The 19,878-nt window shown below is 44.2% G+C and overlaps 1 protein-coding gene across 1 annotated transcript in view; it reads right to left on the bottom strand.

The window, feature by feature from the left end:
• Nucleotides 1-1,104: 1,104 nt before the first annotated feature.
• AMBRA1 (autophagy and beclin 1 regulator 1) overlaps nucleotides 1,105-19,878 on the bottom strand; it is a 127,510-nt gene continuing 108,736 nt past the window's right edge. Inside the window, 3 exon segments of the mRNA XM_056492634.1 lie at nucleotides 1,105-2,690; nucleotides 11,322-11,515; nucleotides 13,071-13,163. Coding sequence (XP_056348609.1) covers nucleotides 2,200-2,690; nucleotides 11,322-11,515; nucleotides 13,071-13,163 — 778 coding nt within the window. The 3' untranslated portion in view covers nucleotides 1,105-2,199.

Below are 19,878 nucleotides of genomic sequence, written 5' to 3'. Positions count from 1 at the left end.
AAACTTCTCTAACTGAGATGGAAATTTTTCTGTAGATAGCTTGGCTCATCCCGAAAATGGATATCTATAAATGCTCTGCAACACATCTACCAAGAATGGGCCTCAAGATTCTTCCAGGAATCATGCAGGGAGAGGGAAGGAGTGATGTCAGGCTGAGCTGAAGCAGTATTTTTTCCAGGTTCTGTTTTAGCTTGTTTTCAAGCAGAGCAATAAACAGCTCTGTCTAGACCTGCATTGCCTTGTCTGTCCATCTGAGACACAGCTCTTCTGGCTCCCAACTGCCAGCACATCCTCAAGTCCCTCCACAGTAATACAGGGTGGCATGAAACCTTCCTTGCCACACCAGGGAATCCCATTTTTCAGGCTGCTCTCCTGTCAGATCAGAGATGTGGTTGGCTTGGGGCAGGTTTTAGAGCCTCATTAACACTCAGCAATGAGGCCTGGCAGTAGCTGATTTGATTTAAGGTTCATTTCCAGGCTGTGATTTAAGGGAAGATTTGCTTAATGTTCTCTAACAGACTCTTCTGACTGGGAGCTTGAGTGCTGCCTAATGACAGACTTATTTATTGTAATGTCTTAGCAGCACAGAATCTAGAGGAGCTGGGCAGGAGCACAGTAGCTGCTGGCAGGTGCTCAGACAGCAGTGGAAACATCCCTCACACTACAGTGGTAACAGGGGAGTTTGTGTATTCCTCTATCCAGAACAACCAGATACTGCAACCCTCTTCTTCATCAAGGGGTCAACAAGACAGACCACTCTCTGCCCAAGAGGTTCAGCACTGCACCTCTACACACCTTTTCATGGAGGACAGGTGAAACACTCCTCTTCCTCCTTGCTGCAGTACTTGAATGATGGGAAATGCAGAGGTGACTGCTCATCTTCAGACTGATTAAAATGCAATTTGCAAGGAAGACTCCCAAATGCATCTCCTTGTTTCCTAGTTTTGGATTTTCAACTCACAGGCTGAGTCTACTTTCCTCCTGGGAAGGGGGTGATCATCATTTGACATTTATATGCTGCCTAGAGCTTCTGAGATGGATGCATCTCTCCCCAAGGCCAAACACAGAAACAACTATCACACAAATGAAGACAGGAGGTCAAGCAAGGGTTTGTCATATTTTAATGACATTGATCTTTGGTGTTTCCCTCGTTAGCACTCACACTCTCCCCGTACTTCCTCCACAAGCCTACTAGGGATGGAGAGTTACAAACGAAAAGGAAAATCACATTTGAGACTAAAAACAAAGTATCAGAGCCTTGACTTCTCCACTAGAAACTACATGTACAAGGTCAAGATTTCACATGCAACACCTTACATCACAGACCCATACCTCACACCCTAGCCTGGAGCTGCAAGAGACTTCCTGCCCCCTGCAAAGGACATGCAGCTCAGTCCTGGCACCATGAAACCACTGGGGTGGCTCGTTCATGTTAATATTGGCACAGCTTAGAACGTCCTTGTGTGAACTGCATCCTGACTAGAGAGCAGTACCCCTTGTCCCTCTGCCCATCCATACGACATCTCTGCTTCAGTTCCTGCCAAGTCCTAAACTAACTCTAAAAAGGAAAGATCCCACCTGTGAGCATATCCTGAGCCATGCATGTTCTGGTGATGCCCAGTTCTTCCAGAAAAGACCACACCATAGGCAGGACTGGTCTCAGAACATGATACTCTGGGGGAGCAGTGCTGTGCTATGGACAGGGACTGTGGCCTGGAAGACTCCTCCACTCCAGCAACAGAGCTGAAGCATCACGCCTGGGTTTGTCCAGTACTGCTTGTCTCCAGAAAGATGCTGCAGGCCCCCTTCCCTTTCTTCACTCTACTGATCAGCTCCACGGGTATAAAAGGGCAGGAAAAAGGAAAGGAAAAAGGCTTTACAAACGATGACACACCAAGTTGCAGGGCTTAGCTCAGGGGACGCCATGGGGCTTCAAAATTTGACTGATGTGCAGCAAGTATGGTTTGTATTCCTATTAACTCTTCAGCAGTGGGAATGTTGGAAGTTAAGTATGCTTTCTTCCCCATGGCTTCCCTTGCAATTCTTATCCCTTCCCCCATCACCCAGGATAGAGAAGCCCTCTGAACCACCAGCATTCTGTTAGAGCCACCCAGCCCTACTCTTCCAGCTCCTGGCCAGCTGTGAGGTACAGGTCTCTGCTGAGCAGTACAAGGGTAGCACCAACACACACCTCAATCTCTACCTGTTCCGCGACTCCCCACTGGTGCTGTCATTACTATAGAAGTTGGTACTGTCAGGAAGATGGTTATTATTAGTTAGGTCACTGTATTCAATTGGTCCCTCGGTGTCCATGGAGGCCTGGGCCTGCTCTGGCAGGCCCAGCTCAGCAGCGCTTTGTCCCTCGCTCCCGCTCGGGGCTGTCCGCGGGCTCAGGCCGTGCTCCGGCAGCTGCACCGACTCTGACAGGACACGTCCCTCCGGCTCTGTGCCCAGCTGCTGAGAGCTGGGCTGCTGTGCTGACGTGCCCTCAGCTCCAGGGGGCTCGGCGCCAGTCTGAGAGCTGCGGTGGATCCGGTGGCTCACGATGATGTTGTTGCCAAAGCCGCCCATGGACGCCATGGTGGTGCTCTGCTCCCGCTGAACCACGGCTGTCATGCCACCTTCTGCCATCAGCCTCTGAATCCTACTCAGGGCGTCCTCCCCACTGGCCCCATACTCTGGACCTTCACCTGCAAAAGAAAGCAGAAGCAACTCTGGTGCATCAGGCAAACTATAACAAAAATAAAGCATGCTGAGCAGTTACATCATGCAGTGTGCACGTGCTGGGACAGAAGACAGATTTTATTCTAGAGGGAGCTCAGTATTTTATTTCCATAACTTTCCACTTGTTTAAGTGTCAAACAAAGGAACAGAATTCTGTCAAGAAAATCTTGGTCACTTCCACAAGTCACCCTCACAGACCTGCATGTCCAAACCTTGGAAAGGCAGCTCTTATCTAGCCATAAAGATGGAGGAAAGGGTGGTAGTCAAAGAGGCAGGATGCTTTACCACAGCTGTAGAGACAATCCTGCCAGTCCCATGGGGACATGAAGAAAAACCTCAGTTTGCACTGCAATAAACCAAACATTTCACCATGGTGTTAAAGAATCCCATGGCTTTTCCTACTTCACCTGTTTGAGAAGCAGGCAGATGACACGATGGCAATGTCCCCAGTGTCAATCTAGGGAGGACATAAGAAGCTGGCCAGCAGCAGACAGCAGCTACAGAACATGGTCTTCCACACTAGCTACGATCAAGTGTGTAGGCTCCTGCTCCCCTTGACTGATATCTTTCGAGGAATACAAAAATCATATCAAGACCTACAGTCTTTGTATACTCTTACCTCTGAGGCGTCCCTTTATAGTTGGGCTGTAGTGAGTTCTGAGAGAAACATTGTCAGATACCTTGGTTGCTTAAGATTACTTCAGGAGAACAAAATCTCACAAAAGAACTGAATATATAGGAGATTAAATCACCATGACAGGGAAGTTCATCCCAGTTCGGTTTCTCAACATCCTCCTCTTGCTACAAACCCTACCCGGAGCATCTGGGGAGAACAATCTGTAATAATAAACTGCTAGAAACATTCCACAGTGGGATCTTGCTGATTCTTATTAAAGAAATAAATCTCACTCCCACCTCTATGAAGCTATCACAGTGCTGATTTGAGGAGAAAGCCGTGAGCTCTCCTGGCACCAAGGAGATGAACAAAAATGTCAACAAGGCTAGATGCAGGGAGGAGTTAAAGCACAATAAAAAACAAAATGCCACATTGACTAGGAAAACAAAAACACTTGGGGCTGTGGAGTTTAATATCTTAATCCATGATTTGGATGAGGGGTTCAACTGCACCCTCAGTAAGTTCACAGATGACATTAAATTGGTTGGAAGTGTTGATGTGTTGGTAGAAAGGATCTGAGGAGGGATCTGGACAGGCTGGGTCATGGGCAAAGGCCAATTGCACGAGGTTCAAAAAGGTGCCCTTGAATCACAACAATCCCAGGCAGCATTACAGGCTGGGGGAAGTGGGGCTGGAAAGCTGCTCAGCATAAAAGAACCTGGGGGTGCTAGTGAACAGCGGCTGAACATGAGCCAGTGTGTGTCCAGGTGGCCAAGAAGGCCAGTGGCATCCTGGCCTGTATCAGCAGTAGTGTGGCCAGCAGGACCAGGACAGTGATTGTCTCCCTGTACTCAGCACGGGTGAGGCCATGCCTTGAACCCTGTGCCCAGTTTTGGGGCACTCACTGCACAAAAGGACACTGAGGGGCTGGAGCACATCCAGAGAAGATCAAGGATGCTGGTGAAGGCTCTGGAGCACAAGTCATAAGAAGAGCAGCTGAAGGAGCTGGGGTTATTCAATCTGGAGAAAAGCAGGCTCAGGGGAGACCTTATCACTCTCTACAACTACCTGAAGGGAGGTTGCAGCCAACCTCTTCTCCCCGTCAACCAGCAATGGGGTAAGAGGAAATGGCCTGAAGCTACACCAGGGGAGGTTCAGGGTGGGCATTAGGAAGAATTTTTTCACTGAGATGGTGGTTATTCATTTTAATTGCCCAGGGAACTGGTGGAGTCACAATTCCTGGAACTGTTCAAGAGATGACTGGACATGGCACTTACTGCTATTGTTTAGTTACACAGTGGTGTTCGTTCAAAGGCTGGACTTGATGATCTTGGGAGGTGTTCTCCAACCTCATTGATTGTATGATCGCGTATCCAGCATAAGAGCTAAAATACTCAGCAAAGTCCACACCATGCCACTATAGAGACATCATGCAGTCAGTCAGTGACAGCTTATTCCCTTTTCTCATGGGCCCAGTGATACTTGCATCAAACACTGCCAGTGTCCCCCACCACTGGACAAAGTTAATTTCATCCTCAAGCAAGTCTGCTGACATACTGCCCTGCTGTAGAACTATTATAGACATCAAGGGCAAATTGAAATTTCACCAGTAGAGTAAGTTTCTGCTAGGAATGCAGTAAACCTGCTATATCCACTAAACCTAGTCCCTTGATTAGAGCATCACTGGGATCACAGAGACACCTGTAACCACATGAGAATCTGCAGCATGGCCCTAGAGGAATGAGCAAGAATACCCCCTGGACAGAGCCTGACCCACAACTCTAGCAGAGAAATCCTATTCAGGATGTGGCTGATGGATGCATTAGGATGTGGCTGATGCATGAACTAGGAACTTGGCTGACCAATACAAAGACAGAGAGGCAGCTATTATACTGGAAACTCCAGTGTGAAAAACATGCATGCCAAGGGATAATGAAATATTAATCATGAGCAGAACTAAGTGGAAGGTTTGAGAAGCATGGTTTTGGATTCAGTCATCACTTCCTTCTGAGGGCACAGTTGTACTTCATTACCAACCATCTGGCCAGGCTGGAGAAGCAGCTTAAGAAGGCCAAGATTTCCAACCTGGTCTAGAGACATGCCAGACAGTCCTATCTACACAAGTCCTGAAACAGCAGGTACTGTGCTCTTGATAGATCACTTACCATAAACCAGTCCAGCACAGAAGCACTGGAACAGCAAAACAGCAAGGACTCCCAGCCAGCCAATGCTCCTTAGCCGTACAAAAGTGTTTCACCACAGCACCCCTTGCTCTTCCCTGCCCCTACATTACCATATGCCATGTCTGAATTTCCAATTGAGGCATCTGCTTGCTCAGAAAACAGGCAAGGTCTGATGCCACAGCAGGAATCAGCAAGGCATGAGCCTTCAGATCCCAGCGATGGAGCAATGTTGGAAATTCCCAGCCCATCAAGAGCCAAAAGTGAGCCTCACCATCCAAGCAGCCAACAAACACCTCTGCCTTGGGGACTGTCTTCCCCTTTCCCTCTCAGGTTTCACTGAGGACTTTTGACTAATTCAGAGCAAAGCTTGATGTGCCATTTGCCTTGAGCTGAGCTACAGCACAGATTCACACACAGCCCGTTTCTACTGCCTGGTGACTCCCACACACATTCTTTCACCAGGCTGCCAATGCAGACTACATTAGTACTCAGAGCAAGTGAAATAAGCTGACTTCCATTTGGTGAAGGTTCAGGGTGTGCACACAGGCACTTATCCAAAACAACAACAATGCTGTTAAACCACACACGTTTCAGCTTGCTGCAGTGCTGTGCTCCTACAAGTGTTTTCTACTGTAACCAAAGTGACCTTTCCAGAGGTCCAAACTCCCCCTGTCTATTCCAAACACAGAACAAAACATTACTCTTGAGAGCAATTATCCCAAAGACCAGGACATTTCTGTCAATGTAGCTGATTGTCTCAAACATTTAACAAAATATTCCCTAGCTAATGCATCTGCTTTTAAAAGTCCTCTGCTATGCTACTCCAGCAAGACAAGAATTTGACACAGAAAACCACACAAAACTTTTGATGGAATTGGGCATAAGGCAGGGTATTTCCACTTTTAAACTAAGTGGATGCTGAAGTACTTATAGGAAGTACAACTTGTTTATCTCTGGGTATGGATGGCACGCTCCTGATGAAATGCAAAGTCCACAGAAGCAAGGATAAGATCAGATTCCCCTATATCTGTGCAATATACTGACATTGCTCTTGAATTTTCTTCTGTTTTCAACACTCCTCTTTCTAAAACCAGCAAAAACATGTTTGCAAACAAAGCTTCAAAATTAGAACTAACAGTAAGCACTGCAGAGATATCTAGGTCTTCAGAGAACATGAAATAATAGCTCTGAGGTGTGAGCTGACCCACTAATTCAGATGCTCAAAGATAAAAATACCAGCATTTTTACATTAATTCATCCCTTGCATAAGAAAAGGGAGGGATACACCACAGTATAACCAGCTATGAATAATCATATCTCCCTTAATGCCACAAGAAATACTACTAGTTCCTTTCTTTCCAACCAAGCCCAGAAACATATCCACATTGCCTTTCTGAAGTAGTTAATCCAAACAACTCCACAGAACTCAGAAAAGACACAAATGCTTTAACTTGTAAAAATTTTCTTAGTAATATCTCACTTTGGCTATTCATATGAGTGAAACTTACTTTTGGAATGAGAGTTTAAAAGTAGCCCACATAATTTAATCCCAAGAGACCCAAGTACTTGGAGTAGATCATGATGTAAAGGCTTGCATACACAGTACATACTTCTAGAATCTGTTTTTTAGGTAGTGGTTTTCAGGGAAAAGAGAAACCAAAATTTGCAGTTCTATAGGACATATGACGCAGATTTTACAGATGGACAGGCAGATGAAAGGCTAAGGGATCTACCCACGTTTCTGCTTGGAGAATGAGACAGATCTGGAAGCTGATCCCTGGTGTCCCAGTTCCCATTTCCACACTAATTGCACAAAAGTCACATCACATCTGACAACAGCATTGCAAGAACGTGTTCAGCTAACATAAAACAACATGTTTCTTCTTGTTAGCATTCATGAGGCTCGGCTGGGGACTGAGTATTCCTGCCCAAGCAGCCCCTTGACACATGTTCCTAATGTCTCAGATTAAATAAGTTACATCACATGCAGGCACACTGATTGCTTCTAAGTGCTCCTTAGGCATCCTAAGGATGCTTTGCTTATATCAGAAAAGTTTTGCTTGTACGTGCTGTCTTCTCACTACCAATAGTTTGAACAGACAGAATCTCACAAATACAAGCCTACCTTTTACAACCCTCTTCCCTCTCAAATGTATCTGCTGCAGCCTCTGAAAGCAGTTGGAACTAACGGAAATTTGTACTGGCTGGTGATAAACACTTCAACCCAACAAGTTAAAAACTGTATATGGCATGACAGTAGTCAGTATGTTGCTCCCCCAAAGACAGGCAGTAACTCATAACATGTGCCTACTAGCACAACAAGCAATGAGCCAGCTACCTGAACTGTAAGCCCCAAAGACAATGCAGATGATAGGAAATGAGATGACAATTGCTTTTCAGTTATTTGCTGTTGGTTTTTTTTTTTCCTCTTTAACAACTGCATTACCTGAAAGATGTATTGATATGCTCTCAACAGCCAGGGGACAGCATGGGCCCACTATCAAACAAGTGTCCTGCAGCTCTGCAGAGGTCCCTCTCCCTCAGCCTGCAGCAGCTTTGGCACAATTGCAGACCCTGCAGTTACTCCTCCTTTCACTGTACTCCAAAGATCCAACAGCCTGAACAAGTGGCAGCCACGGCCTGATCCAGTCTGGACTGGGAATTACAATTTCTGAAGGTTAAAGCTTTGAGCCATTAAATCTCATTAGGAATTTTTGTTGGGTTTTAAGTGAGATTCAATTTGCCAGCTGAATAAAGATCCCACTCCCATCATGCCTGTCTATTTGCAAGGAAAACATAGTATAACGCCCAACAGATTGTTTCTAATTAAGGGTGCCTCAAAGTTACAACTCTATCACTATTTCCACTAAGTCTGTCAGCTTAAAAGAAAATAGGAGACAGCTCAAACACTGCTTTAAGCATTTCTTGGTACCTCTCGTAGTTTTCTCTCAACTCTAACTAGCTCCCCTTTATGTGTGGCGTGGGAGCAGAGTTCACAAGTCCACTATTAACTGCTGAAAAACAAAAAGATTCAGACATTAGAAGGATTCACTTCTAACAAAGTCATCATATACGCATTCCTCCAAAGGAGGTAGAAAGATAATCAGAGCAGCAAAGTCCCCGCAGAGCTTTGCATGAGAAAAGGAAACTATTTATACCCGCACAGAACTTAATTAGATTTCTGATGCAATTCTGCATACTTTTTTTTTGTACAGTAAGCACATATCTGCAAGAAATGCCCTAAGCCAGAATTCCCCACAACAGCAGTGCTGACAGAACAGAGGACAGAAGCTCACTCTCAGGGTACAAGGTTTCTTTTTCTTGTTTGTTTTTTTGTGTTTTTTTTTTTTTCTTTTTCCTTTTCTTTTTGTTGTTGTTGTTTTTAAACACACAAGGGTTTTTTTTTCAGTTGGTCGGTTGGTTTGGGCTTTTTTGCCTCTCATGGCAGGGTGATAACTAAACCACTTTCCTTTGCATTACTCAGAATCAAACTTGATTTATCCATTCTGCTGCCAATAGTGCTGCTAAGCCTTTACATAGTGATTTCCATCTTCAAAGCCCCATACAAAACACTAATTAATCTTCACAGCCCCTGGTGTGCTGTACTATGGGAAGATTTATTCCCATTTGGTAGATGATTAATAATTTGCCCTGGGTCACACCCCAAGTTAATGGTAGCACTTCTTTTTTTTTTTTTTCTTTTTGCCCCTGACATCTGGATCATGCTATTAGGAAATTTCTCTTCCAACAGGCAGAGTTAGGGTATTACAGTAGATACAGTGGGCAAATTAGCCATCGGAAAAGCACCACAGCACCTGATCTTGCTGGCTGGAACACACTGGACATGCATCACCGGTGTTGATGATGCTGGGAAAACCGCTGGCTTACTGTCACAAGCAGCCAGTAACGCTCATGTGCAATGTGAGGCACAAAGACCCAGATGAATCAGACCACTCCTGCCACAAGTACCTGTTTCATGTCAGGTCTTTGTGCTATTCTTCTGTCATAGATTACTACTGATTTTTTTGATGCTTCATGCTCCTGACTGTCACCATCTTCACAGTTTCCTGTTTCAAATTACTCTTGAGCCTTGACGCTGGAATTTCCACTGAGGATGCAACTGGCATAGGAATTGATCGACAAGAGAATAAAACATCTTGGCTCATCTCTGGTGCACATGTTTAAACAGCAGTAACTCCTTCATTCTACAGGCCCTAATATAGGTGACAGGAGTGTGACAGCCCATTTTGCAGCTGTGGCCATTTGCAAGGGGACATATGGTAAGTCAATGTCCAAGACGAAAATCTCACCAGATGTGGAACTTGCCAATCTTTTAACCAAGAAAGAGAGATGAAGAGAAGTACCTGTCCTAGGTTTGTTATTTACATTCCTTTTCTTCCAAATGTTACAAGTTTTGCTTCTTTGTAAAGATATCCTGCCAAGGCACTGGTAAATGACAGCCCTTTCCCCATCTCATTAACAGTCTAGTTACCCATGATCTAGATCTGGAAATTGAAAGGTTAGAAAGAACAAGATAAAAAAATGATCAGATGATTGCAGAACAGCAGGAGAGAGAAGCAGTATTGGAGAACTCTCCTGGTTTAACTGACTCCCAAAGCAAACATGGCCTTGATGCAAGAAGGTCCCACACTGTACCATGTTCTCAGTCTGTACCCCATTCAGTGGAAGAACCAGTTCCCATGAGTTCAGCACTTGTCCAGACAGTCTGTGTTCCAGTCTTATTCACACGCCCTCAATTGTACTAACCTTCCAGAGAGGTTAATCTCAGCTCTGCTGAGATAAGCAGACGGAAACCCCAGCGGGCAGGAATTTCCCACTTAACTTTGTACAGAAGAGCTGAGATCAGAGAAACACAAAGCCATATCACACATGCTGGATACTACACAGCAGAAACTGTAAAAGAGTCACATACCAAAAAGTAACTTTCAGAGTGACAGAGAACAAGCAGGCATACAGGCACACACAGGCATGTTGTGGGCTGCCTCCCAAAGCCAAGCAGGCTCAGAATGAACCAACAACTTCAAAACTGTCTCATCAATTTTCTCATCTTTCCTATGTATATAATGCCAAACCCCTACCTAGCCAAGCCTTCAGAGCTGAATGAAAGCAGAGTGGTACAATATTGAGAGAAGAAGCCTGGATTAATCAATATGTTTTCAACAGATTAGTGACTTTATCATTATACAGGAATTGCACAGTAGCCGTTTCCAGCTCCTTACATGTTGGTAAGTTTTCCTGGACTGCTAACCACTAGGGACATTTCTGTATAGCTGGGCACTCATCATGTACCTCACCAATCAAACTAAACAGAATCCTCAAAACTGCTTTGTGAGTAGTGATTTAGAGTATTTTATTTTGTATCCACATGTTGAGCTTGTGAAGCCTGCAGACTTTCTGCATGAGTTGGAGACCAAGCTGAACTCTAACACAGAGGCAGAAAGGATAACTCTCAGCAGCTTGCAGCCTTATTGACTGTTAGGAGTTCAGGATGATGTGTAAGGAATGAAGGCAGTACAGTTGATTCTACAAAGACACAATCATCTGGAGAAGAATTAATTCTTCTTCCTCAAAGCATGTAAAAAAGACAACTTTTCTATTCATATGGCCAGAGATTCATTCTCCTGATCATCTATGCCTGGCTACAGTCAAATTAGGCAGAAGAAATCTTTGTTGAAGAGATAAAAGGAGTATCCATATGCACTGGATGTGAAACATATGTGGAAACTCCTGAATCACCAGGTAAGCTCTGTCAGATAAACCACTGATAGATCTCCTACCTTCACCAGTCCCTGCAGAGGTGGATTCTTGCTCCTGTACCTCCCTCTCTGTCTGAGTCTCAGCATTCTGCAGCTGAGGCGCCAAGGTCTGGGTACCCTGTGATGTCACAGAGGTGGGGGGATTTCGGGGTTGTAGGCCTATGGCATTCATCAGGCCCATGTCCCTGTCTGTCCTCCATGTAGCTCTGCTGGTTCTGAAAAGAGAGAAAAACAAGTAAGACCAGGATCACTGGAGGCAACATGCCCAAACAAGACTGAAACACAAATGTGAGGCTCTTCTTGCATCCAGTCCAACCAGGCACCTGCTTGCCACTATGAGGATGGGGATGAAAGGAACTCTGACCTCTACTTATTTACACATACTGGTCTCTTGAGTTTTAAGCCAATAGAGTTTTAAGAGTCCACTCACCCTTCCACAGAAGCAGCGTGACTTACAGGCACAGAGAGATATCCCTGCAGCATCATTAAGCCTACAGAACAACTGTCTTGGAGTCAGTGCATTGAGGAGGCAGCACAATGTGCAGTGCAGAAACACACAGCACAAAAACACAAAAAACCTCCTGCACCGCAGGGCAGTTTTAACTCCCATGGATGTAGCCTGTATCCCTTCCCTCCTTTGGACTTCCTAGTTTGTCAGCATCACACATGAATGCACTCCAGTAGGCATTTCTTCCCATTCCAGTCAGACAAGAGAAATCCTGTGTTCCCAAAAGCAAACAACAGGAACCACCTCAAGGCTCATTAGCTTCTCAGACTCGAACAGCTGAAGTGTACAATGCTACAGCTGAATCTTGACAATGCCACAACACTCTTTTCTAAACTGACCTCTAAGTGCTGGGAATGGTAAAGAGATTCAAGGAAAAGACTGCCTCATTCACAATCTTTTTTTCATAAGGCTTGAAACCTGCTACACTTTTTTGCTCTCTTTGAGCTAGCTCATTCTGGACCAGTATTTCTGCCTTCATGCTGCCATTATACTAGACTGAATATGCACTGTCAAGAACTTAAACAGTGGCAATATCCACTCATATAGAAGAGTAAAGAATCTCTACTGCTTATTTTTCACCCACAATCAGACCAAGGCTGTAGGGCAGACCAGACATTAGCCTTGCAAACAAGCTCACAACCTTCTTAGTATGCTGAAGCTCACAACTCAGAAATACAACGATCACCCTCTTGCTAAGAACACCTGGCTTAAGGAGAAATACTTGTAACTGTGGCAAGAAGCAATGGACTGCACCATCACCCTTGTGTTTAGAACAACATGTGTATCACTGATTAGACTGAAATAGCCAATGTGGACATCAGGGGATTTAGCTTTATTTTTAGAGTTTAGTTTATTGCTGAGAAACAATTGTCCCATGACCAGCAATTAAAAAGATGAAAATCAGTCACCAGGTCAGCACCATAGATTTGCCCTTTTCTCTGTGAATTCCCCTGTTCTTCAGTTACCCTCCCAAGGCCATTTGCTTTGCATGGTGTTTTTGAGCATCAAGCCCCACAAGTTCCTCCCACAGCTCTTACTGGGGCCCTGAATGACACATGTACTTTACTATCACTGGCACTTTTGGGCACTGAATGTCACTTGCTGGAAGGAGGTCAGGTAACCCAACTAGGCAATGTCAAAGGGGGAGAAAATTGCATATTTAAAGCTGCCACTGATAAGGGAACAAAGAAGTGATGTTGTCAGATCTAACAAATTCAACAGAAAGGGTCAGGTCTCGCTAACCCAACACCCAGGAGACTCACCCGGGCCGCTCAGTATTCCTGCTGCTGGAATGCACAGTGAAGACATTCTCATTCAGCTGGTCCCAGTGGTACTCAACTCCAGAGTTTAAGGCCCTTAAAATGCCAAAGAAGGAAAAAATATTAGCATGACAGGACACTGTTCAAGCCAGCACACATTACACCCCCACAGCATGAAAAATAGTGTTGATTCCTGCCCTACAGAAGCTGCAGATCTATCTCAGTTCACATTTTCATTAAAAGGGCTCATCAACATAAACCACCTTGCAAATATAGAGTGCTGTATTACCAGATTACTCTGGAATATTCCATTAATTTCAATTCAGTATTAGCACCAAGACACAGCAACAGGAGCAGAGAGATTTTCAGGAAATGAAGACATACAACTGTGTGCCTAAAATCAGGTTACCCGAACTCCAAGTAACTAAACAAAGAATTGGCATGGAAAGGTGAATTCTCCCTGCGGTGTCTGCAAGCACTTAATGCACTAGGTAGTAGTCAGTAAGACACGGCTCTCATTCAACATTTAATTTATTTGCAAATTATTGTCATTCTACCTATAAATAACCTTTATACATCCCTCTCACTGACAACCACTATGGAGCAAGGACAGATGTAAAGGATATTTTAACAAGTTTCCACATCAACAGCATCTGTGTCTGAAAAGTCCAAACTTGAATTTTACATCAAATGCTACTAAGTATAATGGAACAGCCAATATTCTGGAAACCTCTCACAGAGCATTTCCCCAAAAGATACATCAAGTCAGGGCTTACTGCTCACAGGAACAGACAAGGTTATCAACCATTGCTGAAGACAACAGGCAATCACAGAAATGAAACCACCATAATGCTCAAGTACACATCTCACCAAGAAGAAGGTGAGAGCAAATCCAGCTTACTCTGTGCCATACAGAAATGTCACAGGACAGGCACTCACTATGCAGCCCAAGGCAGCACAGAGATCTCACATATACTGCTGGGTTCCACTTTCAGAAGCACTCTGGGCTGCATTACCATGGAAGGCCCTTCCTGGAGTGTTTGCCACACCATGCTGACAGCTCATATGAGCTGGCCTGGGAGTTATGAAATGGTGCTGTGCACCATCACATGGTTGCTGGACTGCACACACCTGATGGTGCTGGGTGGAGAGGCAGCAGTTCTGTGCAGTGGTCACAACAAAGCAAGTGGGGGGAAAAACCCCAACCAACCAAATAAGGCCTGTGTAGACACAAGGAAACTGTGAAGAGCTTCCATCACCCTGCAGACAGTCTCAAGAACTAGGGGGAGTCCACAATCTGAAGGAAGGATTCACAGCTAATAGTTGGTAGCTGGTTATGGCTCAGGCACAAATGAGATGTTTTATATACATATAAAAACTGCTGTCCCTGTAAAGAGATGCCTCAGCAGAACTGGCAAGAACCTCAGCTCACAGGATGCTGCAGGTCAGACATGCTGCAATGGGAAAGCAGCTTGTACTGGGAGGCCTGGGGCTAGGCTGCCAGGACGACAGCACCCCAGGTTAGGACCCAGGGTGAGAGATGAACAGAATTAGGTCAACAAAATCACACATGGAAGCTACAAGAAGTAACCAGACATTGCTTTTTTATTTTTTGTGCTGCGCTAGTCCTGTGCTGCATAATACCCCATGCAAGCAGTTGCCAATGAGATGCCGATTTACAAAGGGTTCTGAGTTTACTGACAGATGGGAACTTGTCACTAAAACCATGCCAGTCCCTCTGGCTGCTCCATCCCCTGCCTAATATACTGGCTGAGGCTTAGCTGTCACACTTTGTTGTCTGCGAAGGAACACAGTCCCTAGGCAAGAGATACTTTCTGACCTCAAAGTTAGTCAAAATTTCCATAAAAAGTCTACTGTGCTTGGTATCTGCAGCTATTACACAGCAGAGCTAAGCTGATCCATGCTCTCCTCCCTCTTCATCCACATGTTTTCATGCTGCCCAAAGAACAGGCATGGTCCCCCACAGCTACATACGATTGGCATTCTTGCCAATGTGTGCCTTACTCATCATTGCCAGCTTGCCAGCTCCCAAGACAAGAAACTAGAAGACTGCAAAGCTTCCCCCAGGCCAAGATGGGAGCTGACATACTGAATTTCCTGTCCTCTCCCCAAACACTGTGTTCCAGTAGTACATAGAAAGTCCAGCTCCTTCACACACACTTCTTTGAAGTGGATCAATTTCACTTTTACAAAAGCATCATGGTACCAAACTGAGATGCAGTACACCAAATGAAAAGCTTCTGGCCTTGCAGGAGCTATTCTGCAGAGTCTCACTACTGCACAGTTGGGTTGTTGGATAGCAAAGTCCACTGTAATTCCATGCCATCAATTTGCACATAGTAAAGTCAACAGGATTCAATTTAATATATAACTTTTCATACTGGTTTTAAACACTGTCATTTATCAACTGAGCTTTGCTGCTAGGGTCCTATTAGCTATTCCTTTATTGCCAAAGAATCAAGGGCTTTGCCTTCCTTCCCTAGAAGCACCTGTATCAGATGGTGCCACTGCTCCAGCTGCTGATTCTGGGAACACCGATAAACAGGCTTAAGCCATGGTCATTACACCTGACCATGATGGGAGTTCAATATTCTCAGCACCACTTTAATCTGGCTTTCTAGTTTGGTCTAAGTGTGTCTCCCTGCTGGGCAAAAACAGCTGGCAGTCCCTGCAGCAGCAAGCATCTTCACTGCCACTTTTCAGCAGCGTCTCCCTTTGGCTGGCTACACAACTCACCCTTTCCCAACTCTACCTCTTGCAAAAGTCATAAGGCCCTCAGCATCATCTTTGTCCTCTTCTGTATGCATCTGTGTATCTCTGAGCTGGAATCCACACTGGTCTCTTCACAGCCTAAGATCAGTATCGAGATTGCTCCTGATTAGGTTTTCGAGCCTTTAGATGACTGATTGAGCCTACAGAAGAGATGTTTAAGACTGTATTGAGATACAGTGAGGAAACCATACACCTGAACTTATCAGAGGGCACTGGTTGGGCACTACCTTTTATATGAAGATCGTAATTCCTCTTCTTAATGAATCAAAATTTCATCAAAGAAATGCTGCTATTGTGTGGGCTAAATGCCAGTTTTAACATCATGCTTGCATTAGAAACTTGATCACATAATCACATCTTACATCAACTTCAGTACACAACAAGATGCATGTGACAATCAAAATTACCTTGGTTTAAATCAGATTTTCAGTTAAGCTTAAGACATGCTCTGGTTTAGCCACACCTATCTAAAATAGTGCAATCTCCCTTTTCAGAAAGCCTAAAGGTTTTTTAGCTCCCATTGCAAAATACTGCTTGAATTTTGTAAATGAGCAGTCTTTCACAGTACGTTTCCCAGGAGATTTGCAAATCAAGGCCTGACAATTCATTCCAAAGAAGCAGAGCTTACACTGGAGAAATGAATATTTTTCAGGTAATGTAAGCATTTAACTTTTGCTTCATCAAACTCTAGACATAGAAATGCTAGAAGCACTTTACATTTTTCAAGGCATAAGGTAGAAGCTCTGTGTAGCATGGAGCCACTTGGATGTGGATGCAGTAAAAAGGACATTTGTTGCCCAGGGCTTTAGGGTGAAAAATTGCAATTCTCCACACTGTGTCAGTCATGGACAGTGAAGTCCACTTAGTCAAGTTCTTACTTTCTTCCCTTTTATGGCTGTCACTAAGCTCTCTAAGCCCTCCCTGGAAATTTCCATTAGCTTTGTTACATGCAGAGCTGCTCACAGCCTGGATTTCCCAGCAGGGATCTGTTCTAAGATGGACTTTTCCTTCACGCTTGTGTCCAGCTCACATTATTAACGAGCTTGGAGAGGATGAAGGGCACAGACTTGCAGGCTTTGCAGAAAGTCAAATAAGGATTCAGAGTGGAGCCTGTTAAGTACAAAGAGCCAGCAACTTAGCAAGCCTCTCCCTCTACATGGAGGTATTACCTACACAGCTCAGTTATGTCTCCAGGAAGAATCTAGGACCAAGTACCAGGAATTAATGACAACATTATTAACAAATTACAAGAGAGCTGAAATACAATTTACTGCATTTGCTTAACCAGTATTTAAAGGGTAAATTGACAAAGCACAGGTCAGCACAAACAGACTCATATGTCTGGGTAACCTCCCCCAGCTGGTATATCCAAAACTGGGAGTAGAAGAGAAGGAGGGATTAGGATGAAAATTCCCCAACTCTACCATAACAATACAGCTCAGGAGCATGACAGCAAGACAAAACAACCCATAATTTGCAAGTAGGGTATGCGTGTCCAGGAAGGCATAAATAGCACTTACTACCTTTTCACTTATATCATCAGGGGATGATTTAAGCGAAATCTGAAGAAGGCAACAGCAATGAACAAACGCACTGCTCTCCTCCTTCACATCCTGCCACATGGAAAGGCCCAACAGCAGCCCACTTGTTTGCTATAGTACCGAATAAAATTTTGATTACAACCCTGCTGCCTGCAATGCCATATAAAAATATCAGCACAACCTCATTATGAGGATAAAGACACAAGAAGATGCACAGTGATGCTATTGCAATGCACCTGATTCTCATGCTGCCAAGTCTGCTTTCTACACAAAAGAAAATACTCTACTTAAAGCTGATTTCTCAAATATACTGTCCAGTATTCAAGATCACTAAATGCAAGCATACAAAACCAGATTAGTTTACAAAGAATTTGAATTTACTGAGACATGCTTTCTTCCCGTTGTGTAAACTTGTCATTCTTAAGCCATTCAAACTGGCTTCAAGGAAATAGAGTGAGGTGACACTATGCTAAGGAACAGGAATCTATTGTCCTGGTTTGGGAAGGAAGAAGCAGCACACAGTATCTCGTGCAGTGCAATGCAATGCTGGCCAGATTCCAGATGCATCCTTGTCAGCAGCTCATTATCTCCGCCAGTGTGGTGATGATCAGCACAGCAAGCCCACCCCTAGCTCCCATGATTAGCTAGGCAACGGTATTGTTAGTACAAGGCGAAGTTTGGCACTCCCAGCAGCTGCCTGGATAGGAAAACAATAATTTCTAACGCCCTACTTCATAAATATTTAGCTTTCTGTGCAGGCGATGAACCACGTGCAGAGACAAATCCAAGTGAAAACTGGCTGCAGTGCAAGCTGTATGGAACCAGCAAATGGGATTTCTGGAGTCATTCTGCAGGGCAGTAACTCCCTTTGACCAATAAGAGGTGGCAGCTTCATTGGCACCAGCCCATGTGTAACTAGCCAGGGGAAGGGCACAAGATTGAGTACAGGAATTCAAGGAACACAAGATCTGCAGTTTATGATTGACAACCACAGATATTTAAATGACAGATGACATCATCCTGCTCATCACACTGAGATGAATGATGCATGTAACAGCAGTCTCATTTTCATTTCTCACATAACCCGCTAATTTTCCAAAATCCTGCAAATTTTGCCTGTATGAAACCAGCAACCATCCAGAAACATACCCTGACACCTACTTGAATTGTCCAAGGTGCAGAAGCAGGACAGCAAGCAGCTTGGTGCAGCTGGTGCTGTGTGCCTGCTTCAGGGAGGGTGCCAATTCAGCTCAGAATACTTTGAGAGACAACTGGTCCTGTTCATTTGATTGTGCAGTCCTGACAGCTAGGTTAAATGTTGGGATTTTTGAAAATGCTGTATTCAAACTCACACCATTTACATAAGACCAGATCTATACAGCTGGTGGCACCAGTAGCCAATTCAGGAGCTCCTCTGTCTCAATTATGTGAACACATACAGGTTTGTTCTGCATACCAGTGGACATCTAAAGTTGGATCAAGCTCATGATCTTGTGGCCAGTGGATAAGATTTAGATGGAAGGGACCCCAAAAAGCCATCTTCTTTGAGCAAAATTTTGGTATCTCAGCTAAGAAAGAGAGTCATCAGTCAGCTAAGCTGGTAGGTACTTCAGAGAGAAAGAAGAGGGAGTGAAAGAAAACAGAGATTAATACAATAAGAACTCAAACAGAATAGCCTCTTCTGATTCACAGGACCACTACAGCTAAAAACTACGTGACTTCCAGGAGTCAGCATTTGCAACCCACCTACAGACTGAATGTAGAAGATAAGCAGACTCATAAAATAATTTGAAATGGATGACATGCCACCTGAAAGCATTAAGAGGAATTTGTCTTATATTCCATGGGAGAAGTCTTCAATTAAGAATCAGTCTTCCAACACATTCAACAGGAATAACAAATGGAAATTAAGCACCAAGACAATGACAGAGCAGAAAGAAAAGAGTTTAGTATGAAAGTGTGGATGATTATCTTGGGACTCAAGTACAAATACTGAGGTTGAGAGTCCTGCTTTTAAGGAATGCAAGGTTGCACAGAAAAACCCATGTTGAGAATAAGGAAAAGAAAAGTCCCTCTCAGACAGTCTTCATTCTGCCAAAACACCAGAACAGTTTTTAAAAGCGATTTTCCCAGAATTTTTTACACTACTGTCATGTAAACACAGTGTGTTTACATACAGTGTAGCATAGGAAGTTGTAACTTGTATCATGTTTATGATAAAAAGAGCACAGCACTCAGGACAAATAGCCTGGAATAAACAAGGCAGAAATAGATCAAATAAGAATTTCCTGAATTTTCACTGGTTTTGTTCACACTAAGTCTTGCCAGTATGCCATGGTATCCTTGTTATCTGGCTCCAAACACACCATGCACCAGGTAGGGACACCTCTGGAAGGTAAATAAGAGACTCCAGAACACACAGCTTAAAGGTCTTCTAGCGAGCACAATTCAGCTTGATATTATCATACACACAGCTC

The sequence above is a fragment of the Oenanthe melanoleuca genome, chromosome 5 (genome assembly GCF_029582105.1).
Source record: "Oenanthe melanoleuca isolate GR-GAL-2019-014 chromosome 5, OMel1.0, whole genome shotgun sequence".
Classification (NCBI taxonomy): Eukaryota; Metazoa; Chordata; class Aves; order Passeriformes; family Muscicapidae; genus Oenanthe; species Oenanthe melanoleuca.
The sequence above is the reverse complement of the archived record's forward strand: the minus strand, read 5'-3'. Positions and strand labels throughout refer to the sequence as shown.